The sequence below is a fragment of the Colletotrichum gloeosporioides genome (genome assembly GCF_011800055.1).
Source record: "Colletotrichum gloeosporioides strain Lc1 chromosome Unknown consensus_27, whole genome shotgun sequence".
In the NCBI taxonomy this organism is placed as follows: Eukaryota; Fungi; Ascomycota; class Sordariomycetes; order Glomerellales; family Glomerellaceae; genus Colletotrichum; species Colletotrichum gloeosporioides.
Genome location: NW_025544672.1, coordinates 220,025 through 242,913, shown reverse-complemented (window position 1 = coordinate 242,913; position 22,889 = coordinate 220,025). Strand labels below are relative to the sequence as shown.

The window sequence follows — 22,889 nt, the reverse complement described above, 5'->3', positions numbered from 1 at the left end:
TCACAGATTCATCCACATCACACGTATCAATCACTATTCCACCTGACCATTCTGGGTCTGAAGACATGAGGAATTCATCACTTTTCCCTTGTCCCTTTTATCATCATGACCCTGCAAAGTATAGTACCCAGCAGTGGCGCTCGTGCATGGGACCTGGTTGGACTATACACAGACTGAAGTAAGGCAGCTGCCAACTGGAGGCGGTTTGTTCCTGATAGATATATAGCAGCTAGCTAATCAAGTGACAGAGAACACATATATCGTCGGCACTGTTTGCCGGAGCATGCTTGCCAACGATGTCTAGCAGAATTTAACTCACAATCTGAGTTGGCAGACCACGAGAGGTACCCCCGCTGCCCCGTACTGTCCGACTCAGCTAGCGGCAAGATTGGCAAGTCGAAGAAAGACCGAATTCGCACACGACGTGCGAAGATGCCGGATTACGAGAAGTGGGTGGTCATATATCGAATCTTATTCGACAGCGACCCCGTAAGGGCTTCTCCGTCAAGTATGCATACCATTCATCTAGGCTCGCATATTACTGTGCTCATTTTTAACCAACAATACTAACCATGGATCACAGATACTCAGAGCAGCGAGTCCTCACAGCCAACAGAGAGCCCGGAGACATTAACGAGTTTCGAGCACTACCTGCGGACCAGGAAGTGTCTTGATGGTAGCGAGAGTGTGAGCGAGCAAGTTCAAACCTGCCTGAATCTAATTCGAGAATGGCGCGAAGAGCAAAACGCACCCCGCTCAAGACAAGCTTCTCGAGATCTCTCCACCGTACCCCATGGCGGTTTCGCACTCCTTGACGCTTCGCAGGTGTCCCAAAACGAAGCAGCATCGTGGCCTGGTGTCGGTAACGAAGGGGGAAGTTTAGATTGGTATTTGATGGATGAGCTATACAACAATGATATTTCGGATCAGTGGTTGTTGGATTCATTTTCTTACGAGCCTCCAGGAGATGTTTCATGGGATTTTATTTAGAAGTGCTTCAAGGATATTTCTTAGATTTTAAATTTGATATTTTGAATGTTTTTAAACCTTTGAAGTATGATATGTTAGTTCAAACTTGACTAGTAGAGCTTATTCGACCCCCCATGTCGTATCTCAAGCTTTGGAAGCCTGTGTCTTCTACACAAACGTCACTTGATTTCGAATTGACCCATTATTGTTCAGATATTCTCGCCTCTGCTGATGACCTAGCTGATGTTGTCGTATAGCTGTGGGCATCTGTATTCGTTAGTACATAAGCTTGCTCCTCGCTTCCAACACTGAGTCGGCTTCAACGGCCGCCAGCAGCGGAGCCGCCATCATTGGCAACATCTGTTTGCAGAGAGCTGTCCCATGCCTTCGGCTTACCATCCGTGGAAGGTAGAAAATCTAATCGCTGAACTCGAACTTAACTTTCCTCTTATTCCTCCTACTATCAGGTAGGTACAATCAGAAACTCCAGGAATGGCAGTGGGGCCCCTTAACCGGACCGTAACGTAAACTTGAGCTTGCCCACATGAACCAACAGCTCGCTGCAGCCGAAGCGGGCGAATGAGATTGATCCATCAGTCGCCTACCAACAAAGAACCCAGAAGATGAACATGTTTGTCCTGCACTTCCATTCCTGCGTGCATGAGTGGCGTGTTATCACACAGACTTTCACGGACTAGGAAGGAGGGATTCAACATAAAACCCCGCCTTCATCCAACCACACCTGACGATGTTTCTCCTCGTCCTCCCATGGTGAAACTGTTTTTTCCTGCGACCACCTAGTTGGCACAACTCTCGATCGATTCTCACGCTGCAATATTTGTCGTTGCAAATCATGGGTGACTCTCCGAAAAGGGAATCTAGCCCACCACGTCCTGAAGCCGAGTCCACTTCAGGTGCGGCGGATTCGGCTTCTCCTCTTGGTCGTGTCGCGGAGCAATCCACTTCCGGCCCGGCTACATCGCCTCAAGCATCTTCCCCTCATGCCGCCGAAGATGTTCCCCATGCATCTGAAGCTGATGATGTTGCTCTCGAGGCGGACGCAGGGAATACGGTCAGATTGCTACGCTCTAAATTCTCGGCGAGAACCATGCTGACCTGAAGGCCAGCCCGACGATCCTGCGGAGATGGATGAGCGCATGTACGATTTCTCCCCATTCTTGCCTGGATCAATCTTGATGTTTTACGCAGCTCCAACTACACTGCTTCGCTGGCCTCAAGTGTCGTCGATTACCCCATCGAATATGGACGCCGCTACCACGCATTCCGGCCTGGAGGTGAGTGGTCCCCTGCGTCAACATATTGCCAAAAAACACTCTCAGTTCACTAACATCATCAGTCTACGCGTTCCCGAATGACGAGGTTTGTCTCTTATCGAGAACTCTGGCTGCCCCTGGCCTTGATTGCTAACCACCACACAGGCTGAAATGGACCGTCTCGACATGTCTCATGCGGTGAAAGTAAGATCAATCGGCAACAAGCTCTTTCTTGCGCCTCTCGAGAAGGAGAAAGTTCACAAAATTCTTGACATTGGAACGGGAACTGGGATTTGTACACACAGAGAGCAGCTCAGATTGAGACACTTACATGCTGACTCTTACGTCTAGGGTCAATTGAGATGGGCGATGTCTTTGAGAACGCAGAGATTATCGGGATTGATCTGAGCCCCATCCAACCGAAATGGTAGGTTCTGCTCCGCTACCTCTGTGTTTTGTGGTTGATGGCGGCTAATATCTGAGACAGGGTTCCTCCGAATGTGAAGTTCGAGGTCGACGATGTCGAGAGTCCCTGGGTTGTGAGTCGCAAGTACGACTACATCATGTGCAGACACATGGTCGCTTCAATCCTGGACTGGCCGAAGCTTGTCCGTAATATCTACGAGTAAGTAACCTGCCTTCAACTACCCAGCCTCCAGGCAAATTCCCAGAGACCTGCATACAAGGCCAGCCCTGACACATCAATGTCCAGCAACTTGGAACCAGGCGGTTGGGCTGAATTCCAAGAATTGTCCGTGAAGTATCACACCCAAGACGGCACATTCACCGAGGACCACGCAACATACAAGTGGAACAGGACCCTGATCGAAGCCTGTAAGATGATTGGCCGTGACGCCTGCCCAGGACCGAAAGTCGAGGGCTGGGTGCGAGATCAAGGATTCCGCAACGTACACCACCAAAAGTTTATGCTCCCGGTTGGCCCCTGGCCGAAGGATCCGCACTATAGAGACATTGGCATGCTCAATCTGGCCCAGACGCTGGAAGGCCTGGAAGGCTTCTCCTTGAAGCTCTTCTGCGGTGTCCTTGGACGAACGAAAGAGGAGGTGTTTGTTGAGCTTTCGCAGGTGCGAAAAGAGCTGAAGACGGGCGCGTTCCATGCCATGTTTGACTTGTAGGTGATGACGAGCCGAGCTCTGGGCATGATGCTGACCTTTTACATAGGCACGTTGTCTACGGACAGAAGCCCTTCGAGACGGAGGCAGAGGAATGAGCTGTACTGGTGGCCTGGATGATGTAGCTTCAGACGACCTATCTGTCGAGGCATATTCAGCAACAGTAGTCGTCGTATGTTCCTTAATACAGCAACATGTTAACTCTACCGCGGAATCCAGTGAATGTGATGGGGCTTGGTGCGCAGTGAGCTCCTGGCATTGCCCTATCAGCGCCTCTAATCAGCCCAGTATTACTTGAAGGGCCCCCTGAGAATGATGTCTGAGGCCATCTGTAGATCCTTCGAATCATCAAATAACCCAAACCAACTTAGAAAGTCATCAGGCATTATCAACATGCTCAAGAAGCTCCCTAGATAAGCTGTCGTTCAGTTGCAGTAGCAATTCTGTAGGATGGCGGAGAAGAAGAGTGATTTGCCATATCATGGTCCTCCGGCCGTTCCGCGGTTATTGCAACATCGTCCGGATACTCATGGTAATATCCGGAGCCATCCAGAGCTCTTCGCCGGTATAACGGAGTGCTCCGTTGTCGTCGGACCAAACAACACGGAGGACGTACTCCCAGGCGGTCCCGTCTCCGTGTCATCTGAACCTTCAGCGACACGCCGACCCAATCAGTAATTTAAGAAACCACCACCATTACCATGCAATCTCCAGGAGAAAAGGAAACCACAAGTCAAGACAGACGAACGGCCTCCGGTGATTCCATCTCCTCCGCATCAAACCGCCTCGGCTCCCCCGCACGCCAGCATCATCCCATCTTCTCCCCCAGGTTTAGACTCCAATCTCCCCGCTTCCCACGCAAGTTGGAAGTCTCCAAAACGCAATTCGTTGGAGAAAGGAGGGAAGGTGCCCACATCATACCTCGGCTCCCGCAAGTCTTGATATCCTTGTACGCATCGATAAGTGCTGCAATAAGTCCAACCGTCCCTCCCGCGTCTTCAAGATCATCATCACCGGTCTTCTCCAGGAGTGCTTCATCATCTTTGTAGAGGTACTCGGTCTTCTCCAGCAGTAGCAGACTCGAAAGACGGATCCTTGGAGCCTCGGTTGGCTCATATATCCAACGCCGCCCATCCCGTCCATCCCGTCCGGCTTCGTTGACTGACTTGGTATAAGTCCTCAAGTGATTCTCGGTTTCACGACTTAGCCTGGGATTCATCAACACAGAACTCTCTCTCATCAAACCTCACGATACCGAAGCTTCAATCATAATGGCAACCGCCAACACACCTCAACCCAGCTACCAACACCTCATCAACCACGTCGAAGAGCACGGCTACGTAATCATCCCCAACGCCTTCACCGAGGCCGAAATCGAGGAGGCCACCAGTGAACTCGCCCGCCTCGCAGCCGACGCCGCCTCCGCCGGACCCGCAGGCGGCGATCGTGCCGGCCGCAACGACTTCGAGGGCCTCAACACCAAACGCATCTACGCCCTCCTCAACAAGTCCCCCGTCTTCCAAAAGTTCCCCCTCCACCCGGCTCTGCTCGCCCTCAACGACCACTTCCTCGACCCGGGCTTCCTCCTCAACTCCTTCCACAGCGTCTACATCCAGCCTGGCGAGGCGCCGCAGATGCTCCACCACGACGATGGGTTCGTGACTGTCCCGCGGCCGCATCGTCCGTTTGGCACCGTAAGTGACTTCTCTCTCAAGAATGACGGTTGTTTCTGACTTGTCAACAGGGCGTCATGGTCGCGATAGACGACTTCACCTCCACCAACGGCGCCACCGTCGTGATCCCGGGCTCCCACAAATGGGGCGACAAGGACGACGACCGCGCGCCCCGCCGCGAGGACGCCGTCCCCGTCGTCATGGCCCGCGGCAGCGCCGTCTTCTTCGTCGGCACGCTCTGGCACGGCGGCGGGCAGAACACCTCTGACCGTGAGCGTAGGAGCATGACCGTGCAGTACTGCCAGCCCTGGATCCGCCCGCTCGAGAACCAGATCCTGGCCGTCGACTGGGACAAGCTGGACAGCATGCCGCGGCGGCTGGTGGACATGCTCGGGTATGGGATCGGCTCGCCGTTTATCGGGTACGCGGACGGGATTCACCCGTGGAAGGTCGCGCAGAGGCGGATCAGGGAGCAGAAGGAGCTTCGGGCTGGGTTGCGGTAGGGGAGGTTGTGAGATGCGACGATTTGGGTTATATGGTTCTTAGACTGATGTGGGGTTTGGGTTGTTACCTGCTAGCACATTTTTAGTGCCCGACTTTAGACAGCGATATTCCTCGATCTTGATGAAAATATTCCGATTGGGGAATGAGCCAGGCAGCTTGCTTTGTTGGACAAAAATGGACAACGGTCCATTGATGCGAACGCTGTAGCAGGTAGTCCTTATACCACTTCTGGCAGATGCGTCAAAAGGTTGGTACTCGGGTTAGCTGACGTGTGGCGCTGTGTTTGCTCTACGCTCCGCCAGTGATGAGCTTGAAGATTCTGCGGTCCGGGGTGAGAATTTTTCATCGGGCTCCGTAACCTTTTCCCTGGGAATTTTGCGCAGCCTCGACTCTACCGCAGCAACGTCCAGTACACGAGGCATCATTCGAGCAGCCGGCCAATATTCCAAGAGTCGCTGTCCTTTGCAGCAGTAGTTCCTCTTCGTGCCGCCGCACAGAGGCGGCGAGCAAAATGAAAAACAGGAGCGGGTGCATGAAGCACCCGTGGCGCCTTGGAAAGCTGCCTGTGCCAGAAGAGGCTTTTCTGTCTGTTCATCTGGGATACGTTAGCAATGAGCTACAGCCGGAAGTCTCGTCAAAAACGAAAATATCAGGTCCCGAAGTCAGACATCCAAGGAAGGATTGCCGCTCATCGTCCATCTCAAAGGCTCGAGTGATGGCTTGCGTGGAAACTGCGAATAGTGTGGAAAATTTCATCATTCAGGGAAGGGGAAGCAAAAAAGTGAATATTATTGACTTACCATACAGATGTTGATGTGGTTGGGAGAAGGAAGACCAGTAAAGGATCGCGAAAATTGAGGCTTCAAGTACTTCCCACGCGCCGTGCACGAGCCACCTCGAAGAAAAAAATCGACGACGCACGAGCCATCGGATGGAGCTTGAGATCCGCATAATGGAATGTCCGAGAACCGAGACTGGGGCCCGGGTGCATCCCACTCTGCTGTCATTTCCCAATACAGCTTAGTCTCCATGGACGTATGGTTGACGAGGAAATCTTCACATTTTGCCCTCGACGCCCATGGACGAAGACACAGGAACAAGCTGGACAAAAAAAAAGTCACAGTCTACGCAATGTGACGATCGAGCCTGTCTGAAAATCATCTGAGAACCTCCTGACATCGTTCATTTTGCCACGGTCTACTCTCATGGAATGAGAGATTATGGCGAAAGCAACATCTCCAGCGTCACGGATTTCACGTCATTTTCATGAGACGTCAGCATCATTAATATACTCTTAAATATGTACACGAAGATAATCGACTGGAGGCGCCGCACAATCACTCCAGACCGACGCTAATCGCCGCCAACGCCCAGTCCATGAAGCCCGCGTTCGTGTCCAGGATGTTCGTGTTGAACTCAGCCGTGGTCGGGTAGAAGTTACCAGAGGGGCCGAATTCCAAGGTGTATCCGTAGACCTTGTTGACGCCGGGCTTGGCCCAGAAGCGGGAGAAAGAATAGTCGTCACTGGCGCCCGACGTAGGGTACAGGCCGACGGCCTGGATGGACGTGTAGGCGCGGCCACCGACCGCCTTCATGGCGTTGACCATGGCAGTACCAACAGTTCTAATGTTGCTGAGATCCGTAGCCGGAATATACTCCTTGTACGCCGAGTCGCCAACGGGGCCGCGCTTGCCGTCGTAGGCAGAGTTGAGGAAGTTCATGGTGGAAGTGGTCGTTTGGTCGTCATCGTCACCCCAGCTGTAGAGAAGGTCACCGACGGCGGAGTGGATGTCCATGAACCATCTGATCTTGGGGAAAGAATCGTACACAGAGACAAGGTTCTTGGTCTCGGGCTCCGACTCGGCAGCAGTGCCATAGAAGACCTCCGAGCTGGGCGAGGTGGAAGCGGGCGCCTCGGAAGAGTCGAAGTACTTCTTGAAGTTCCACAGGAAGTCGAAGTTGCGGTTGATATCGACACCGATGGAGCTGCCGCTGGAGCCGGACTTTGTGTTGCGGTTCTTGCGCCAGAGGGAGCCGGAGGACTGGTCGTAGGCGACGCCGTCCGCGTTGACCAGAGGGAAGAAGACGATGCCGGCGGCAAGGACGCTCTTGACCTGCGCGTTGGTGTATGTCTTCTTGCCGTAGGTGAGGCCGGTTCCGGCCTTGTTGGCAGCGAGCAAGTCGGAGACCCAGTAGATGATGTTGTCGGGGCCGCCACGCTCACGAGCGTGCACCGCGGCGCTGAAGTACAGGTGGTACTTGGACTTGTCGGTGCCGGCTCCAACGAAGTAGGCGTATTCGGTGGCGCCGTTGAACGTCTTGTAGGGCAGGGTGACGGAGCCGATGCCGTAGTTCTTGACGAGAGCGTCGCAGGCCGACTTGATCTCGGCGACGTTCATGATGCTGGAGATGGTCGTGCCGGAAGCCTGCGTGCCGAGACCGACGGGGGAGATGGTTCCCGCACTGAAGCGATCGCCGGTTCCGATGGGCGCGTTGGCCCTCTTGTCGAGTGATCTCCTGTGGAGGGAGACCTCTGGCACCATCTCGTACTCCTTGGACAGATGCTCAATCTGCTCCTCGGTGAGCCAAGCATGAAGCTTGTAGTGGCTGCCATCTTCGCTGGGCTTGGCGACAGCTCTGCAACCAAAGTCGTACGTGTCGTTGCGGACGATGTCCCTGCGAATGGTCAGTTGATGTTCACCGTATGTGCTTTGCTTGGCGAGGTGTTACCTGAAGGAATCAGGCGTCGGTCCCTGCAAGTAGACGGGCAGGAGCTCTCCGAGCACGACAGTGCTCTGGAGGATCAGAGACGCAATGAGAGAGTACTTCATGATGGTCAAACCGAAGGATGCGAAGATGCAGGAAGGAACGGCCCGTCGCCAAGAGGATGGATGCAAAGAGTGAACGAGGGGCACGACCTGCTTTCATAGGTACGAGTTGTCGTCCTTTCCAGCCCGGCCAAGTCGAACGACAGAAAGCTTGAGTGGACATGGCTGTCCGCCGAAGCCTGCGGTCACGGCAAGAACAGCTCGTTCAAGCAGCTGCCCAGCCCCTGCCCGGCCAACTACCAGTCATTATCGCGACCTGCTTGAATATCCCTGATCCCACCTGCCCGGAACGGCCTAGCGCATCTCTGATCTGGGTAGGTGGGCGAATCATTCATATAAATTCATCAGGCGCCTTGTACGCAAATGCACCAATTGCCGCGTCAAAGGTCCCTGGCACGACGTCTGGTACCACCTTCCCCCCGATATCTCGACGCGATCGCCGAGCACCTACTTTTTACGTTGTCGCTCCCGATGTGGGGTGACGACTACCGCGCAGCCCGGAGTTTAGCCCCGTGATCCTTTGCAACGAACTTGAGCCTTTCTGGAATAAGCTTATTCTGCACATCAAGTCGCCCGCGGATCATCGCTGCTACAGCCCAAAGATTGAGAATCCGGATTCCAGCAAGCTTCTACTTGCGATGCCAAGATTGAAATCTCTCCACCGTTCTCGGTGACGAAACAGAGCGCTGCGTTCTGCTTATGTAATCAGGTAGAAAGTTAATGAAATTGCAGTCTCGCAGCGCAAATCCTTAACAGCACTGCTCGCTGCGTGCTGACCCCTGACTGCCGAGATGGTGGCATGCAAGATTCAGCACGTCAAACTCAGCGCCGCTTCCAAATACAACACAACTCGAGGGACTGTTGCGAGCATCGCGGACAGCTTGAAGTTGCTCAAGGAAGAAGATACCAAGTCAAAGCTTACTCGAGTTGCGCGTATTCAATCGGAATGAGATCGTAAATATCTTCCTCCTGCCCAATGCTTGATCGGAGCCAGGACGACCTGCCACATCTGGGATGGTGATGTGCCATGTCACTGCGACAAACTCAAGCGAGCCATCGAAGACGATATCAAAAGACGCAATCGATTGGGTTGATATGTCACAGGCGGTTGTCTCGTCTAGTCACATGCCACTTTCGACAGTCAATCAATGCAAACGAGCAGGATAGGCCGCCATCAAAGACGAGTCGAAGCAGTGGGACCTTTTCGGTTTGTTGATCAACACAAGTATTCTCGGCATTGGCTGGGAGCATTACAGCCTTGAACTAACATGGTTGTGTGCTCTTCGTAGACCTGTCCCACTATGGTATATCACGCGCCCTGCGACGGTTATTTCAATAACCCATAATGGGTCTTCCCAACGGCCTCGACCATCGGCCACAGCATCTTTTCTTCGTCGAAGTCTTATATAGAGTCCGATCTCTCTTCTATGTATTGTGATCTCAAGCTCGCTCTTCAAGAAATCAACCGAAAAGTCCCAAAGATAACAAACACGGAGAAAGTGCTGGACTTGCAGGCGAAGCGGTAATCTCGTGCATAGCTTCACGAAGATATTGAGCTTCCTTACGACGGCATAATGTCTCAGAAGGCTCTCGAGAACCCATTTGCTCAACTTGCCCTTACGCTCGCTATATCGCCAAGCTGTTTGCCCGGCCAATCCTGGCCGTCTGGTGTATGCAGCTACACCAAGCCAGAAACCCGCCTGCGTTAACGACAGTTCGTCCAGGATGATATGTCACGTCTACAATACGACGTAGCCTCAACCACGGACTCTCCTTTTGAGCAAATGGTTGGCTTCATGCCCACTACAGAGACGGAGGTTCGATGTACCTTCCTTCGGCCTCGCTAGATGAGTTTGTACGCGGTCTACTACAGAGGCCAGTGAGTGGTGCATAGGGGTTGCTGGTATCATCACGGTAAGGAACGAATATTCTGGCGACGATGACAAGAACACTATCATTCTCCTCGATGGTTCCAGCGAACCTCAATTCACAGGCGCTGAGATTTCACAGCAATCTGCAGCAGTTTGGAGCAAAAGCAAGCTATCATAACCTACGGCATCGGATCTTTTGGTCTATCGTGCCCCCGTTTGACATTTGGGATTAGGCTCTGATGGTGGAAGGTCTCATCAGCTCTGGCTCCCAGTATGCCAATTGAGACAGTTGCCAGGAAACACACGAGTAGAAATGGTTCTGCGCGAGGTTTCGTTCTGCTTGACCGCGAGCTTGTATCGTCAAACAAACCCTTTCCCACTTTAGCAATACTGCGATTACTTCGTAGAAGCAAGTCCAGTTAAGGGCAATATAACCGACGAGAAACCAGACATCTGAGCTCAGGAACCGGTTGCATCATTGTCAAGGTCAAGGTCTCACAGCACTCCGCAACGCACAGGGTCGATGACCGCATCAAGCAAAATCCACACACAAAAGACGTGATCCCACATGTTTCCCCCCACTCGTCCCCAACAACCGTGCCATGAAGCCTTTTTCGGCGCCGACGTTACATGTGAAATATATGAAAAACGTCGGTTCGGTAAGAGGGTCGTAGCGGAGGCAACACGTCCTAGTCATGAGGCTCTTGGGCTGGAGTCGCGGAGCCTTCAGCGCGTTGTAGCTGTTGTGGGCAATGCCGCAATCGGTGGTTCATCGTGTTGACACCCGGGTGCGACGGTGTTGCGGCCACCGCATTGTGAAGGGAACCGAAATAACAGCGCCGGCGTCATTTGGCCAGGGGTTCATAGGGAGCCCGGTGGACTCAGTACCACCACAACACGCGAGGGACAGGTGGCAGAGGAAACAAACAGGCAGGGCGCGCTGGGGGGCACTGACTCGATGCCGCGTGGAAAGGCCTGTCAGAAAACGTCGCAACGTGGAAGGGGGAAAGAATCGCCTGCGGTTGTTTGGAAGCTTCGCGACCGCCCATCTGGAATGAACGCAAAGTCCGAGCGGTGATCCAGCGTTTTGGACGTGAGGAAAAACAACAGAAGCTCATCCAACACTAGAGCCGCCGGTTCGCATATCGAATCAAATATAAAAACGCAGAGTTCGACTTCGTTTACTAGAAATTCCCTGTAACACCTAGTCCCAGGCGCCGGTCTGCGCTAGATCACCCGGATCTCGGTTCATCCATTGCCACTTTCGTCGATGTGAATCACGAGTCTCCCGCGTGGCATCTCCACGTCGCGGTAGTTCTAGAACTTGGCGACGCTGGCGTGGACGGAAAGCAGAAGCCTGGAAGGGATCAACACTCAACAAGCCCAGAACGAAATCCTTCCGGAATTTTCGCGCGCGAAGGATTTCATGCTGTTGTCGCATTGTGCTCATTTCTCGCCGGCATCGGGTTAATAACCCAAAATCGCCATCGCTGCTGCGACGCCAGGGAGGCTCTTATTCGTTCAGTTGACGAGTCACCCTGGCGATGGAGGACTGCGAACCCACAGCGCTCCCGTAATATGCGGTCAGCGATGCTCTTGTGAAAAACTGGGACCAGGAGGGCTTTTTTTGGTTTTGTCTCTGTCCAAGAGCATCGGCAGCCAACGGTTCGATCAAGATTTTGTTTCATGGCAGCTCTGAGTCGAGTGGTCGGATCCATTCAATGACGATTCGCTCTCCTTCAACTTGGAGGATTCTAGTGTGTGAACAATTCTGTCTGTTGGTCTTCCAAAGACGGAAGACTTGGTCGTGGGTGCGGGGATTCGAAGAAACGCGGCAACGGCCCGGACGCCGGCTCTCGGACCTCTCTCAGAACACAACATATCCGGCACATGTGATTGGTTTACGGAGGCATTTCCCCCCGAGGGCTAGCAGCCATCTGAGGTTCATTCAATCTCCGTTCGGTTAGACGAACCACGGGAAGATTTGGGAGACGATGTCACGGCTCTTTTTTAGGATCTCGGCAGAGGTCGTCTTGGTTGGCGAACTGAGCGAAGCTGGTTGCGCTCGGGAAGAAGCTAAGACGGCACGACGACTTGGATGCCGACTGATGAGACGGCCGACGACGAGGTAGCGTGTGCAATCAAGTACTCGCAGGATCAGCCTTCGAACTGAGGCTTCATCCAATGATTTCTGCTGCATAAACTCTCCGTCAGCTCGTTGCTGATTCAGGTACGGAAACTTTCCAAGGATTTTACCACGGCTTGATGCCGGTCCCTGGGTGGGATGCAGCCCCTCCCTTCTCGTGGCCGGAAGGGGAAAATTGACGAAACCAAGATGCCATGCAATCAAACCGTTGAAGAAAACCGGCCCCCGACCCGTGGCTGGCGCCATGGAATGCGGGCCATGCTTCTCGAAATCTTGGACGGGCCTCCAATGCCGCGTGTGTGCTGTGACCTCTGGGTGGGTACGCTCGAGATGGCATCCTTGCACATGGCTGACGATCCCCTCAGCCCTCCGTTTGACTTGGGCCAGGGGCCGCCGCAGAACCAGTCCACAGAGTGCGTCGGGGCGTCTTCTTTCGGTTAGGGATCGACCTGTCAACCGATGTCCCCGTGTGCGGTGGATTTCGTAGATATGAAAGGGCCTACGAGGGGCCGCCAAGCCGTATTCCTCGCAGCGCTCCCGTGAGGTCTGTCGATGACTGGAGTACAAGTCTGGCCTTCATTGCCCTTCCCCAGATCCAGTACCACTCGTCTCCTGTTCCCCGTCTTAGATTGACTCGTGGAGGTGTAGGGATGGCCAGATGAACCACGGAGCTTTAACTGACGTCTGCGCCCTACCTGGATCCGGGATCGACTCTCTCGTCCTCTCTCTCCTCCTCTTTGTTGTCTCCCATTCGAGGTCGACATCAGAGGCACGATGATTGGACCAGGCGGCGATGCGCCCATGGCGCTGGGCGTCCTTTGGGGCTTGACTGCCATGGCATTGTGCTTCGTCATCCTGCGCCTGTGGACGCGGCTGGGTGTGCTCTCGGCGTACGGGATGGATGACCATTTCTTCAACTTTTCATTTGTGAGTGTTCGCAGTAGTGACATCGAACGAGCCATGCGCCTCTGACTCTTGTGTTGGTAGATCCTCTTCATCGCCTACGATGTCATGATCACGATCGCATCGTTCTACGGCTTCGGCAGGGATATTACCGAACTCGAGACATCCTACGACATTTCTCGAGCCATCTTATACGAAGCCATCGGGCAGACTATTCTCGTCTTCGGCACCGTCGTCTCCAAAACCTCACTTGCGTTGTTCCTACTCCGACTTGTAACCACCCGCCTACACCAGTTCATCATCCTCTTTCCGGTCATCATTCTCGGTATCTTCGTGGTCGTGTCACTATGCGTTTTCTGGTTCTCGTGCACGCCGGTAGAATTTCTGTGGGATCGACTTCTCCCCGGTGGCTCATGTCCCATCGACCCGGGCCCGATTTCCACGGCAGCCGGAATCTGGAGCGTGGTGGTCGATTTCTGGTATGCGGTTACGCCATGGGCTCTGCTTTGGAACCTGCAGATGCCCAAGAAGGAGAAGCTCCTCATCAACATGAGTATGAGTCTGGGCGTCATGTAAGTCAACCTCCTGGAGTTGGATTATGGACACCAGCTGACTGCTCTTAGTGCTGGAGGTTGTGGCATCCTGAGAGCCTTGGAGTTGAAGAATTTGAGCAGTGCGAACTTCACTAGTGAGTTATCCTGAGTCTGGAAGTTGGCTGTGACGAAAATGAGCGCCAGTCACTGATACGATTGATTTACAGAGGATACTGTTGGCCTCATAGTCTGGCACGCGGCTGAGCTTGCCACAACTTTGGTAAGATACTTTCAAGTAAGATTGAAGACATTCACTCACTGTCCTAGGTGTGCATCGGCATTCCAGTCTGCCGCCCCCTGTTCAAGGAGTGGCTCAACCTTTGGACATCCCGAAGCGGCAGCAAACGCACCGGTCCTTATACCAGAGACATGACTGGATCTTTCATGATGAGAACGATTGGAGGCACCGACTACACCGTCCGAATCGGTCTAAAGACGCCAGAGCTGGATTTGGGAGGCCGCATCGGCGAACGAGGCGGTTACGAAACGAGCGGCACCGAAAGATCAAACGGCAAAGACGAATATGGCGACAACAACAGCGTTGAATCGATTCTCGGTCCCGAGCTCAGGAGGGCCGCAACGCGCGAGACACGAGACGGACATAATCGAGGATGGTCGAACGCGTCAGGAAAGGGTGCCAATCATGATATCTGGGTTAAGTCGGAGGTTGTGGTGAAGTCCACGGCGAGAGATGAATGAAAACGACAGAAAACATAGTCAGGATACTTAATTTAAAACTTCATGATCCACGACTTCCGCAGGCTTTCACAACACAAGACTGCGCTTCGAGGTTCAGTTTCTGCGGCACAGGCGCCTGTTGGGAGAGAAAGGAAAATCTGCACGAATCCTGCCAAGCCGGACGCAAAGAAGTGGCACAGCATAGCCGATGCATCACGGCCCGGGGACTTGATGTCCGTACATTCAATTGGATCGCAACTCTGAGATCAAAGTATGACCAACATCCTTTCGGAAGTTGATCCGGCTCCGGAGAGGGTCGATGTTACAACCCAGACTCGCCGGTGCAGACACCCAATCTACTCTTGCATCAAAGACCCTGACTTCGTGCCTTTAACACCAATGTCCAGATATTTTCTCCAATGCCACAGCTACGCTCCGTTGGTTTCTTATGCAGCTACAGGAAATCTGTTCCAGGGTCCTCCTCTTGATCCTGTGCCACGATGGCCAGACCTAACGGATACCCCTGCAAATGCAGGCAAATCGCATCACATTTTAAGTGAGCTCCAAAGCATTGTGCCATAAAGAGCTAGGTTGTTCGTGTCTGCACCCATGACTTCTCTTCGTTATCTTCACGCGGGCCACTTTGCTCCTCGATTCGCTGAGAGACCGTTTCTGCAAACTCATCGCCATGTCGTTATGGGACTTCATCGTTGTTGGCGGTGGCCTTGCCGGCTCCGTCATTTCGAACCGTCTCCTTCACAAGGATCCTACTCTGCGGATTCTGTTGGTCGAGGCCGGCCCCAATGTCAATGGTCTCGAGGCCATCGCCTATCCCAACACCAGTACTGGGGCCGGAAGTGACCTCGATTGGGGTTATGCTTCCGTTCCGCAGGTCAATGTGGACAACCGGTCGATTGCCTCTCCGGCTGGAAAGGCTCTTGGCGGTGGAACAGCCATCAATGGAGGTAAGTCAAGCTCGTATAGCCGTCTTTCTCTCCAATCCCTCACGGCTTTGTCCTGACTTGAATCGTCAGCGGCCTGGGTTCGTGGCCATACAGTAGACTATGATCTCTGGGCCGAAGAAGTTGGCGACAACAGGTGGAGCTACGAGAATCAGCTTCCCTACATGAGGTTGACGGAGAAGTTCTTCAACGCCAGCATCAACCCTTCTCAGCACGGTTCCAACGGCTCCATGGTCATCCAGGGCGTTACTCCCATGAACCGTCAGTTCCCTATGCGCGAAAAGCTGGCTGAGTCCTACGAAGCCCTCGGTGTCTCTGCTTTGCCGCAACTTGATGCCAATGCGGGAAACCCCATCGGTTACGGTGACCTGCAAGAGAACCGAGCGGAGGGCCGCAGACAACTTTCATCAGAGGCCTTCCCTCTGGATGGGGTCACCGTTCTGACGAACACCATGGTTGAGCAAATTCTCGTCGAAAAGCGCCTGAATAGCAGCTCCGTTGTTGCAAAGGGCATCCGCCTGCAGAACGGGACAGAGTACTTCGGGCGCAAGACGATCCTCACTGCCGGTGCCTACCGCACTCCTCAGCTGTTGATGTTGTCCGGCGTCGGCCCCGCCGAGACGCTCAAGAAGCACGGCATCGAGGTGAAGCTTGACCAACCTGACGTTGGCCAGAACCTCCATGATCACATCCTGATGCCCACTGCCTGGAAGGTCAAGAACGTCTCCGAGGGCTGGGCTTATGAGTCGGAAAACCCCCTTTTCAAGGAGCCTCAGTACGGTCTGGGCAACAAGATTGATTTCCTCGCCACAACCACCCTGCCTAAGGAAGGTCTCGCCGCTGCCATCGCGGAAGACGAGGGCATCGAGCCAGGCCCAGATCATCCCCTGCTCCGCCAGGACCGGGCACATGTCTCTCACTCCCTGCAGTACAACGGCGCTTCGACAGACGGCTCCGCTATCCTCATGCTGTCCATTGTGCTCATCGATACTTCGCGGGGTTCCGTGGGCATCTCGTCAGCGAACATCAGCGACTACCCTGTGATCGACCCCAACTACCTCAGCACGGCGGTCGACAGATACGCGGTGCGCGAAGCTCTCAAGTTTGACACCAGGCTCCTCGGAAGCGATCTCACGCCAGTTGGCCGTGATATCCTCGATGGCGAGCTGGCAGCTGACGCGCCACTTACGGTGGACTCTTCTGACGAGGCGTTCGCTGCCCGAGCTCGACAAATGGCAGGGTACGTTATTCGCTCCCCTAGTCTTCGATGTGGGATTATGGAAACTGACTTTTGAGCAGCTCTTGCTTCCACCCGTGCGGGACTGCCGCTATGGGCAAAGTAGTCAACACTGACCTCAGTGTCAAGGACGTCGACAATCTCTTCGTTGCGGATTCATCCATCTTCCCGAGTTCTATTTCCGCCAACTTACAGGTTGCCATGTACGCTTTGGCGCTCCAGGCAGCTGATATCATCGGGGGTCACGAGAGCGAACGTTGATAGACGTGGGAGGGTTTCAAGGGCCATAGATAGCGGCGAGAGCCCGTACTTTAACCAATCGGTAGATGTTTTTCCACCATCATCTGGCTTCTCTGCTTGGTGGTGGCGGCGTCTGTATTGTTTTCGCCCTAAACGACGAAACCGTGGGCAATGCAGCTGTTATCGTATTTCAATTCGTACAATGCCTCGGTTCAAGACCTGTATGCGTCATTAGTCTGCACTGTCGTCGCTAACCCTGAGGGAACAATTTTGCAAGTGTTGTAAGCGTTGCTACCCTTCGGGTTTTACAAGTAAAATGAACCTCATAGTGACACGAAGCCAGCAGATGAATGACACCGCCAATCAACATACCTAGAATCAATGCCATAACCAGTAACACACAGGACAGAAGAGACTGCGACACCTATAGCACCGAGGCGTGACAACTGTCGGCTGCGGTTGAGGCCTTGTTACCGGGACCCCACTTTCTGCCCCACTTTCATGCATGCTTTATAGAGCACATTCTGCCCTGAATATCCATCACCCAGCATTGGCCTGCTGGCGAAATGGCATCGCGTCAGATTTCGGCTCTCTCCAAGTCATACTCTGAAGATTCTAGGTTCGATCCCTAGGTAGGTCGCGTTAACTTTTGTCTTTTCACCGACGCCCTCATGATATTTTCTTTCCTTTTTTTTTTTTTTTTTTTTTTTTTTTTTTTTTTTAAAAAAAANCTTTTTTTTTTTTTTTTTTTTTTCTTTTGTGCATTCATAAAGACAGATTGAATCGTTTGTCCATGAATCAATTTTTTGCGCTCCATGATAATGTATTTTCTACATTGCGCCGTTCATCAAGGCTTTCTTGGAAGCATGCTCAAATGATAGCTGCTAGCGCTGCATTCTGGACATTAATCAGAACGATCCCGTCCATGCAGCCCGCAGCCAACCGACACCACCCCCTCCCACCCGTCACCACCCGCCGGCCTTATCTCCTTCAAGCCTGCCCGCCAAAGACCCCTACACTCCACCACCTACCGAGATCGGGAGCACATCCGACGATACCCATTTTGCAGCACATCTCTCAACCACGCCTTTCGCAAACCCGTCATACACGCCTTTTCCCCAAAAACCTCACCGCCGTCCCCCCGTCCCTCAGCAGAGGCCGTACCACTGCGTCGGCACCGCTCCCGTCGACTGCGTTACCCCTCTCTTTACTTTACCCCTCACGACCTCTGCGCGGCCTTCAATTGCGAAGCGGGCGAGGTTCGCGATCCTCCTCTCTGAACCTCTTCCTTGGTGTTTTCTGGATAAACCACAGCCTCCAACATGTCCGCCTCTTTGCCCGGCAGCCGCGAGCTGCCCGCCTCCCAGTATGACCTCAGCACCTACTGGGGACGCGCACGACACAGCATGGGCCTGACCGACCCAAGGTACGAGATCTCTCTCTTGCAACCCACCCCGCCGCGGCGCGAGGGTACAAGCCGTCTCTCTTACAGGCCCAATGCTAACATGCCGCGATCTACAGCACCCTGCTCGTCGGCAGCACCGGTCTCGAGCAAGCCAAGTCCCTCCTCAGCGACTACAAGCAAGGAAAGATCCCGACGATGACGCCAGAGCTCTGGAAGGCCAAGAAGGTCGTCGACTCTACCCTCCACCCAGGTGCGACGAGCCCACGATCCCAATAACTCCCCCGCGCGCGGGCTCGTTGCGCTCCGGCTAACACAGGCACACCCCTAGACACCGGCGAACCGGTCCTCCTGCCCTTCCGCATGTCCGCGTTCGTCTTGACCAACTTGGTCGTCACGGCCGGCATGCTCCAGCCCGGACTCGGCGTGAGTCTCCCCCTTGCCCGCGCCGCCCGGCACTTACACCCCGAGGCCAATCTAACAACCCCGATAGACAGCAGGAACAATCGCATGGCAAGTCGTCAACCAGTCCCTCAACGTCGCAATCAACTCCGCAAACGCAAACAAATCCTCCCCCCTGACCTGGCGCAAGCTCGGCGAGTCCTACGCCATGGCCGTCTCCGTCTCCTGCGGTGTCGCCGTGGGTCTCAACAAGCTCGTCCCCCGCCTCCGCTCCCTCTCCCCGGCAACCCGCACGACCCTGACCCGTCTCGTTCCCTTCGCCGCCGTCGCCTCCGCCGGTGCCCTCAACGTCCTCCTCATGCGCGGCGAGGAGATCCGCAAGGGCATCGACGTCTTCCCCGTGGTCTCGGACGAGGAGCGCAAGAAGAAGGAGGCGGAGGGCGGCGACGGCGCCCAGGTCCAGTCCCTCGGCCGCAGCAAGAAGGCTGCCACCATCGCCGTCGGCGAGACGGCCGCCAGCCGCGTCTTCAACTCCACGCCCATCATGGTCATCCCGCCCCTCGTCCTCGTCCGTCTGCAGCAGACCCAGTGGCTGAAGCAGCGCCCCCGCATGACTGTGCCCATCAACCTCGGTCTCATCCTGGTGACGAGCTACGCCGTCCTCCCGCTTGCCCTCGCCGTCTTCCCCCAGAAGGAGAGCATCAGCGTCGACAAGCTCGAGCCCGAGTTCCACGGCCGCGGCGGGGAGAACGGCATGGTGTGGTTCAACAGGGGTATCTAGACTACTTGCTATGCATCCAGACGGTTGTCGTGAAATAACGCACAATGGCTCTGTGGGGGACCTGATCTTTCAACGTAAATCATGCTGAGCCGAGCGGAAAGTCTTGCCGAGCGTCTTTTTGAAGCTCTTCTAGAGGTCTTCACATTCGTCAATCAGGGGGATCTCCGTCCCCAGAACAAGCGCACCTGGGAATCCGGTGTCAGATCGGATGTGTTAAGCGTTTCACGCCCCAAGTTTCTCCTTGACACGGAAGCTCCGTCGATCTGGCATCCGACTTTGCCCCGTACGTGGGAGGGTGCCCATGGAGTGAGCTGTACAGAGATCATGCCCTGTGTGAACGGGGCGTCGTCTCCTAGATCATTCATCGTCGTCTAGATCGTCCAGCGGGCGAAAACGCCCTCGGCCACGCAAGGCCTGCTTACATACGCATGAGACTACGCTAGATAGAGGGCATCGTAATAGCAGACCCTGAGTCATCCCGTTCTTGAAGCTGCACACAAGCTGAGCGCAAGGCGATGTGAAGATGTGTAGGCTCTTGTAAACCACGTCGGCATAGGTCGATCTTTGAATGCGTGAGGCGGGGTAGGATGTGGCTTGGGAAGCGGCGCGCGCGAGGCTTAATAGTGACAGCTCGTGGATGGCGCAGCCAGGCGTCCTGCAGACATCTGGACAGCCTCCTGGATGTGGAAAGGCCGCATGTAAGATTTTGAGATCTTGCAGGAGAAGCACAGAAAGACATGTGTAAACCCGTTTCAGCTGCTGACGCTTGTCTGCCCCCCGGGAGGTCTTTTGTTCTTGCTGACGTCGTCGTGGGTTACGTCTTGGTTCAGACGGTTTCTCGGTCCCGTAATAAACACCTGGAAATGTGTCCGACGGGGTAATCAGATGCCGTGACGACAAGACAGACACACAGAGAGAGATCGTTTGGTACCACAATGGAATCATACGGGTGGGCAGCCGGTGCCACTAGCACACCACCACCTCAAGACTTGGGACGCTGCACTTGGCGTAAAGGGAATCGCCACCAGCCGAGCCGGCGAGGAGGGGTCAGCGGGGTTCAATAGGTGCATTTTGAAGGCTGGAGAAAGGGCGTTTGGCGGATAAGAAACCGATCGCACGTCCGCCCGCGACGGTACTTGACGAGGCGTGTCTTCCGTTCCTTCTAGTCTGTTCTCAGGACGGCCCGTGGATGGGCCCCCCGTTTGTGCCCCGACAAGAGACTATTTTGAGGTTACCTCGCTGCGCTTTCAGAACGCCGGCTGCGGTGAGCTGCCCTGACCTCAGGCGGGACGGTGCGTTGAATGCTTCGAAGGTGAGATGGAGAGCACATGAAATGCCACAAGGAGCTAGCCATGACCACTGCCCACGACCTCTAGCAGGAACTTGTGCTGTATCATTGGTTGCGACTTTGCATTTTACCTTTCCTCCCAACAGAGGTTTCTGTGATGCCCGTAGATCTGGACCTGGGCTGCTTTATTTGGCCACTGGTGACGGAAGTTCGGGTTCCCTTGGGGAATGTTACGGCTTGATGCTGCCGGTTGCAAGAAGTTGAGACCCTCATGTCTGGACTCTGGACATAATCCCGAAAGCTGAAGAATGGTACACCCGGGTAAGTTTTGGGCGGAGCACGCGAACGACAGGCTGTGACATAAGCACGGATCGAGCTGCAGAAACAGAAAAGGACACTGGATGGCCCGGCGGACTGACTCCCCTCAATAGACTGAAACTTCGCGGCCGTCAGTCGGGGTGGCATATGGTCACGATGAATCTCGACCTGTGAAGCAGGGGCGAGATAGCCAGGCTCGCCTTCGACACTCGCGAGACCGGGTCGGCTGCGATTGCTTGTCGTAGAGTGTGATGGTGCCGATGTTGAATAAGGAAGGCCGTTGTTTGGCAGCGCCAATGTTGACAGCAACGAATAATAGTCAAGCAACCCCAACTTATTCCAGCCTTTAATGAGGGGGAAATATAGGTAGGTTCTTCTAGGCTTCCCATCACCAATGTTTCGCAGCGAGGCACGGTATCTGGGCCTATGCCTGTCTGGTCTCGGTTGCCACGGATTCGATGTCCTGGAGTCATGCACGCACTTTACGCCACGTACCAGATGGGGACCTTTGCAGAGGCCGTGAGCAAACGTCGCCGCGGTTGCGGGTCACCCTCGGATGCCTCTCGATCTTGCGAGCACAAAGATGTTGACTCTTCAGCCAGTAGATTCACCATTGCGGGAACGGCCTAATGGTGGTTGACGGAAGAACCGATTGTATCGCCGTGCAGCTTTGGCGTGACGAGAGTTGTAACTTGTGGATGGTGGAGTAGCGGGCAGCAAATGCACGCAGGCATGTCGATGATTGAGAGGGAGGGGCTGGCTGGCTGATAACTGAGCCGGCCGGGGCGTGTCCGGTCCCCTGTCTTATGGGGCAGATGGCACAGTGAGAAAAAGCGTGTTTGCCTGCTGTTGTCTCGTCCCGTGAGGGTCGATTTGGTCGAGTACGTCTTTCTTCTTCCCTTTGGTTCAAAGTCGTGATGGCTGCTACCCTTCGCCTCTTCTCCTCCACCGCGTCGCGAACTGCATCTGTGGTTGGCTGGTGGAGATGAGGACAGGGCTCCATTGGCGCATCCTTGGACGGGAGACAGGGATCTAGACGCTAGAAGATGGTGCTTGGAGATGCGGCGGCGAGTGCGCTGTGCATTTGTGCACCGGGGGTTGCTGGAGAGAAGACGACGGGATCAGATCAAGAACAACTTTCCGTAGGGATGTCGAAGACCAGAACAGCCTGTGCTGGGCCATTGAACGCTTCCATCGTCGCAGCCCATGCTTAATCTGTTCTTGTCGAACGTCGTTGGTGCGGAATGGTGTTTCTTTAGCTTTTTCAAATGCGATCAGATCTTGGCCGACTGCCTGGAATGTGTGGATCATGCTTTGGGGCTTGTTTGGGGTGTTGAACTGGAGCCCGCCAACGCTGTTCGCCAACGACTGCCACGAGGCAACGAAGCAGTAGGGCAAGGCGATGCATTGCCAGGGCACGCAAGCGGCAAGCCTGAGATGGAGAGGCCACCGAAATATTCACTCGAAGTGAAGACGTGTACCGGCGGCGTAAAGTTTGCGAAAAGCAAGGGTTCTCTCCCATTCGCAGCCCCATCGTGTATGTGCTTCTTTGACGCTTCTGACGTAGTGCAGCGTGGGACAGATATGGGATTTCTGGGAAGTCAGTGTGGTCACTGGGGCGTCGTCTCGCAGGAGCATCCGCAAGGTACGACAGGTACCTCATTACGCAGCACCGGCGCCGTCAGGG

The 22,889-nt window shown here is 54.4% G+C and overlaps 6 protein-coding genes across 6 annotated transcripts; 5 read left to right on the top strand and 1 right to left on the bottom strand.

Moving 5' to 3' along the window:
* Window positions 1-1,822: 1,822 nt before the first annotated feature.
* GCG54_00007430 (Secondary metabolism regulator LAE1) lies at window positions 1,823-3,474 on the top strand (the record flags this gene model as incomplete). The annotated part of the gene is made up of 9 exons (XM_045407411.1): window positions 1,823-2,041; window positions 2,097-2,128; window positions 2,179-2,264; window positions 2,327-2,349; window positions 2,409-2,538; window positions 2,595-2,670; window positions 2,731-2,851; window positions 2,903-3,375; window positions 3,426-3,474. 9 exons carry the CDS (start codon window positions 1,823-1,825, stop codon window positions 3,472-3,474), a joined length of 1,209 nt encoding a protein of 402 aa, XP_045266856.1.
* A 1,173-nt stretch (window positions 3,475-4,647) lies between these two features.
* Window positions 4,648-5,552, top strand: GCG54_00007429 (uncharacterized protein; the record flags this gene model as incomplete). The annotated part of the gene is made up of 2 exons (XM_045407410.1): window positions 4,648-5,070; window positions 5,121-5,552. 2 exons carry the CDS (start codon window positions 4,648-4,650, stop codon window positions 5,550-5,552), a joined length of 855 nt encoding a protein of 284 aa, XP_045266855.1.
* A 1,338-nt stretch (window positions 5,553-6,890) lies between these two features.
* On the bottom strand, window positions 6,891-8,384 carry GCG54_00007428 (uncharacterized protein; the record flags this gene model as incomplete). Its single annotated transcript, XM_045407409.1, has 2 exons — window positions 6,891-8,229; window positions 8,284-8,384. 2 exons carry the CDS (start codon window positions 8,382-8,384, stop codon window positions 6,891-6,893), a joined length of 1,440 nt encoding a protein of 479 aa, XP_045266854.1.
* Window positions 8,385-13,172: 4,788 nt separating this feature from the next.
* GCG54_00007427 (uncharacterized protein) lies at window positions 13,173-14,593 on the top strand (the record flags this gene model as incomplete). The annotated part of the gene is made up of 5 exons (XM_045407408.1): window positions 13,173-13,325; window positions 13,386-13,873; window positions 13,925-13,989; window positions 14,062-14,114; window positions 14,162-14,593. 5 exons carry the CDS (start codon window positions 13,173-13,175, stop codon window positions 14,591-14,593), a joined length of 1,191 nt encoding a protein of 396 aa, XP_045266853.1.
* A 667-nt stretch (window positions 14,594-15,260) lies between these two features.
* GCG54_00007426 (Choline dehydrogenase) lies at window positions 15,261-17,032 on the top strand (the record flags this gene model as incomplete). The annotated part of the gene is made up of 3 exons (XM_045407407.1): window positions 15,261-15,537; window positions 15,607-16,774; window positions 16,834-17,032. 3 exons carry the CDS (start codon window positions 15,261-15,263, stop codon window positions 17,030-17,032), a joined length of 1,644 nt encoding a protein of 547 aa, XP_045266852.1.
* A 1,301-nt stretch (window positions 17,033-18,333) lies between these two features.
* GCG54_00007425 (putative mitochondrial transport protein fsf1) lies at window positions 18,334-19,596 on the top strand (the record flags this gene model as incomplete). Its single annotated transcript, XM_045407406.1, has 4 exons — window positions 18,334-18,437; window positions 18,533-18,666; window positions 18,733-18,839; window positions 18,907-19,596. 4 exons carry the CDS (start codon window positions 18,334-18,336, stop codon window positions 19,594-19,596), a joined length of 1,035 nt encoding a protein of 344 aa, XP_045266851.1.
* Window positions 19,597-22,889: the final 3,293 nt, after the last annotated feature.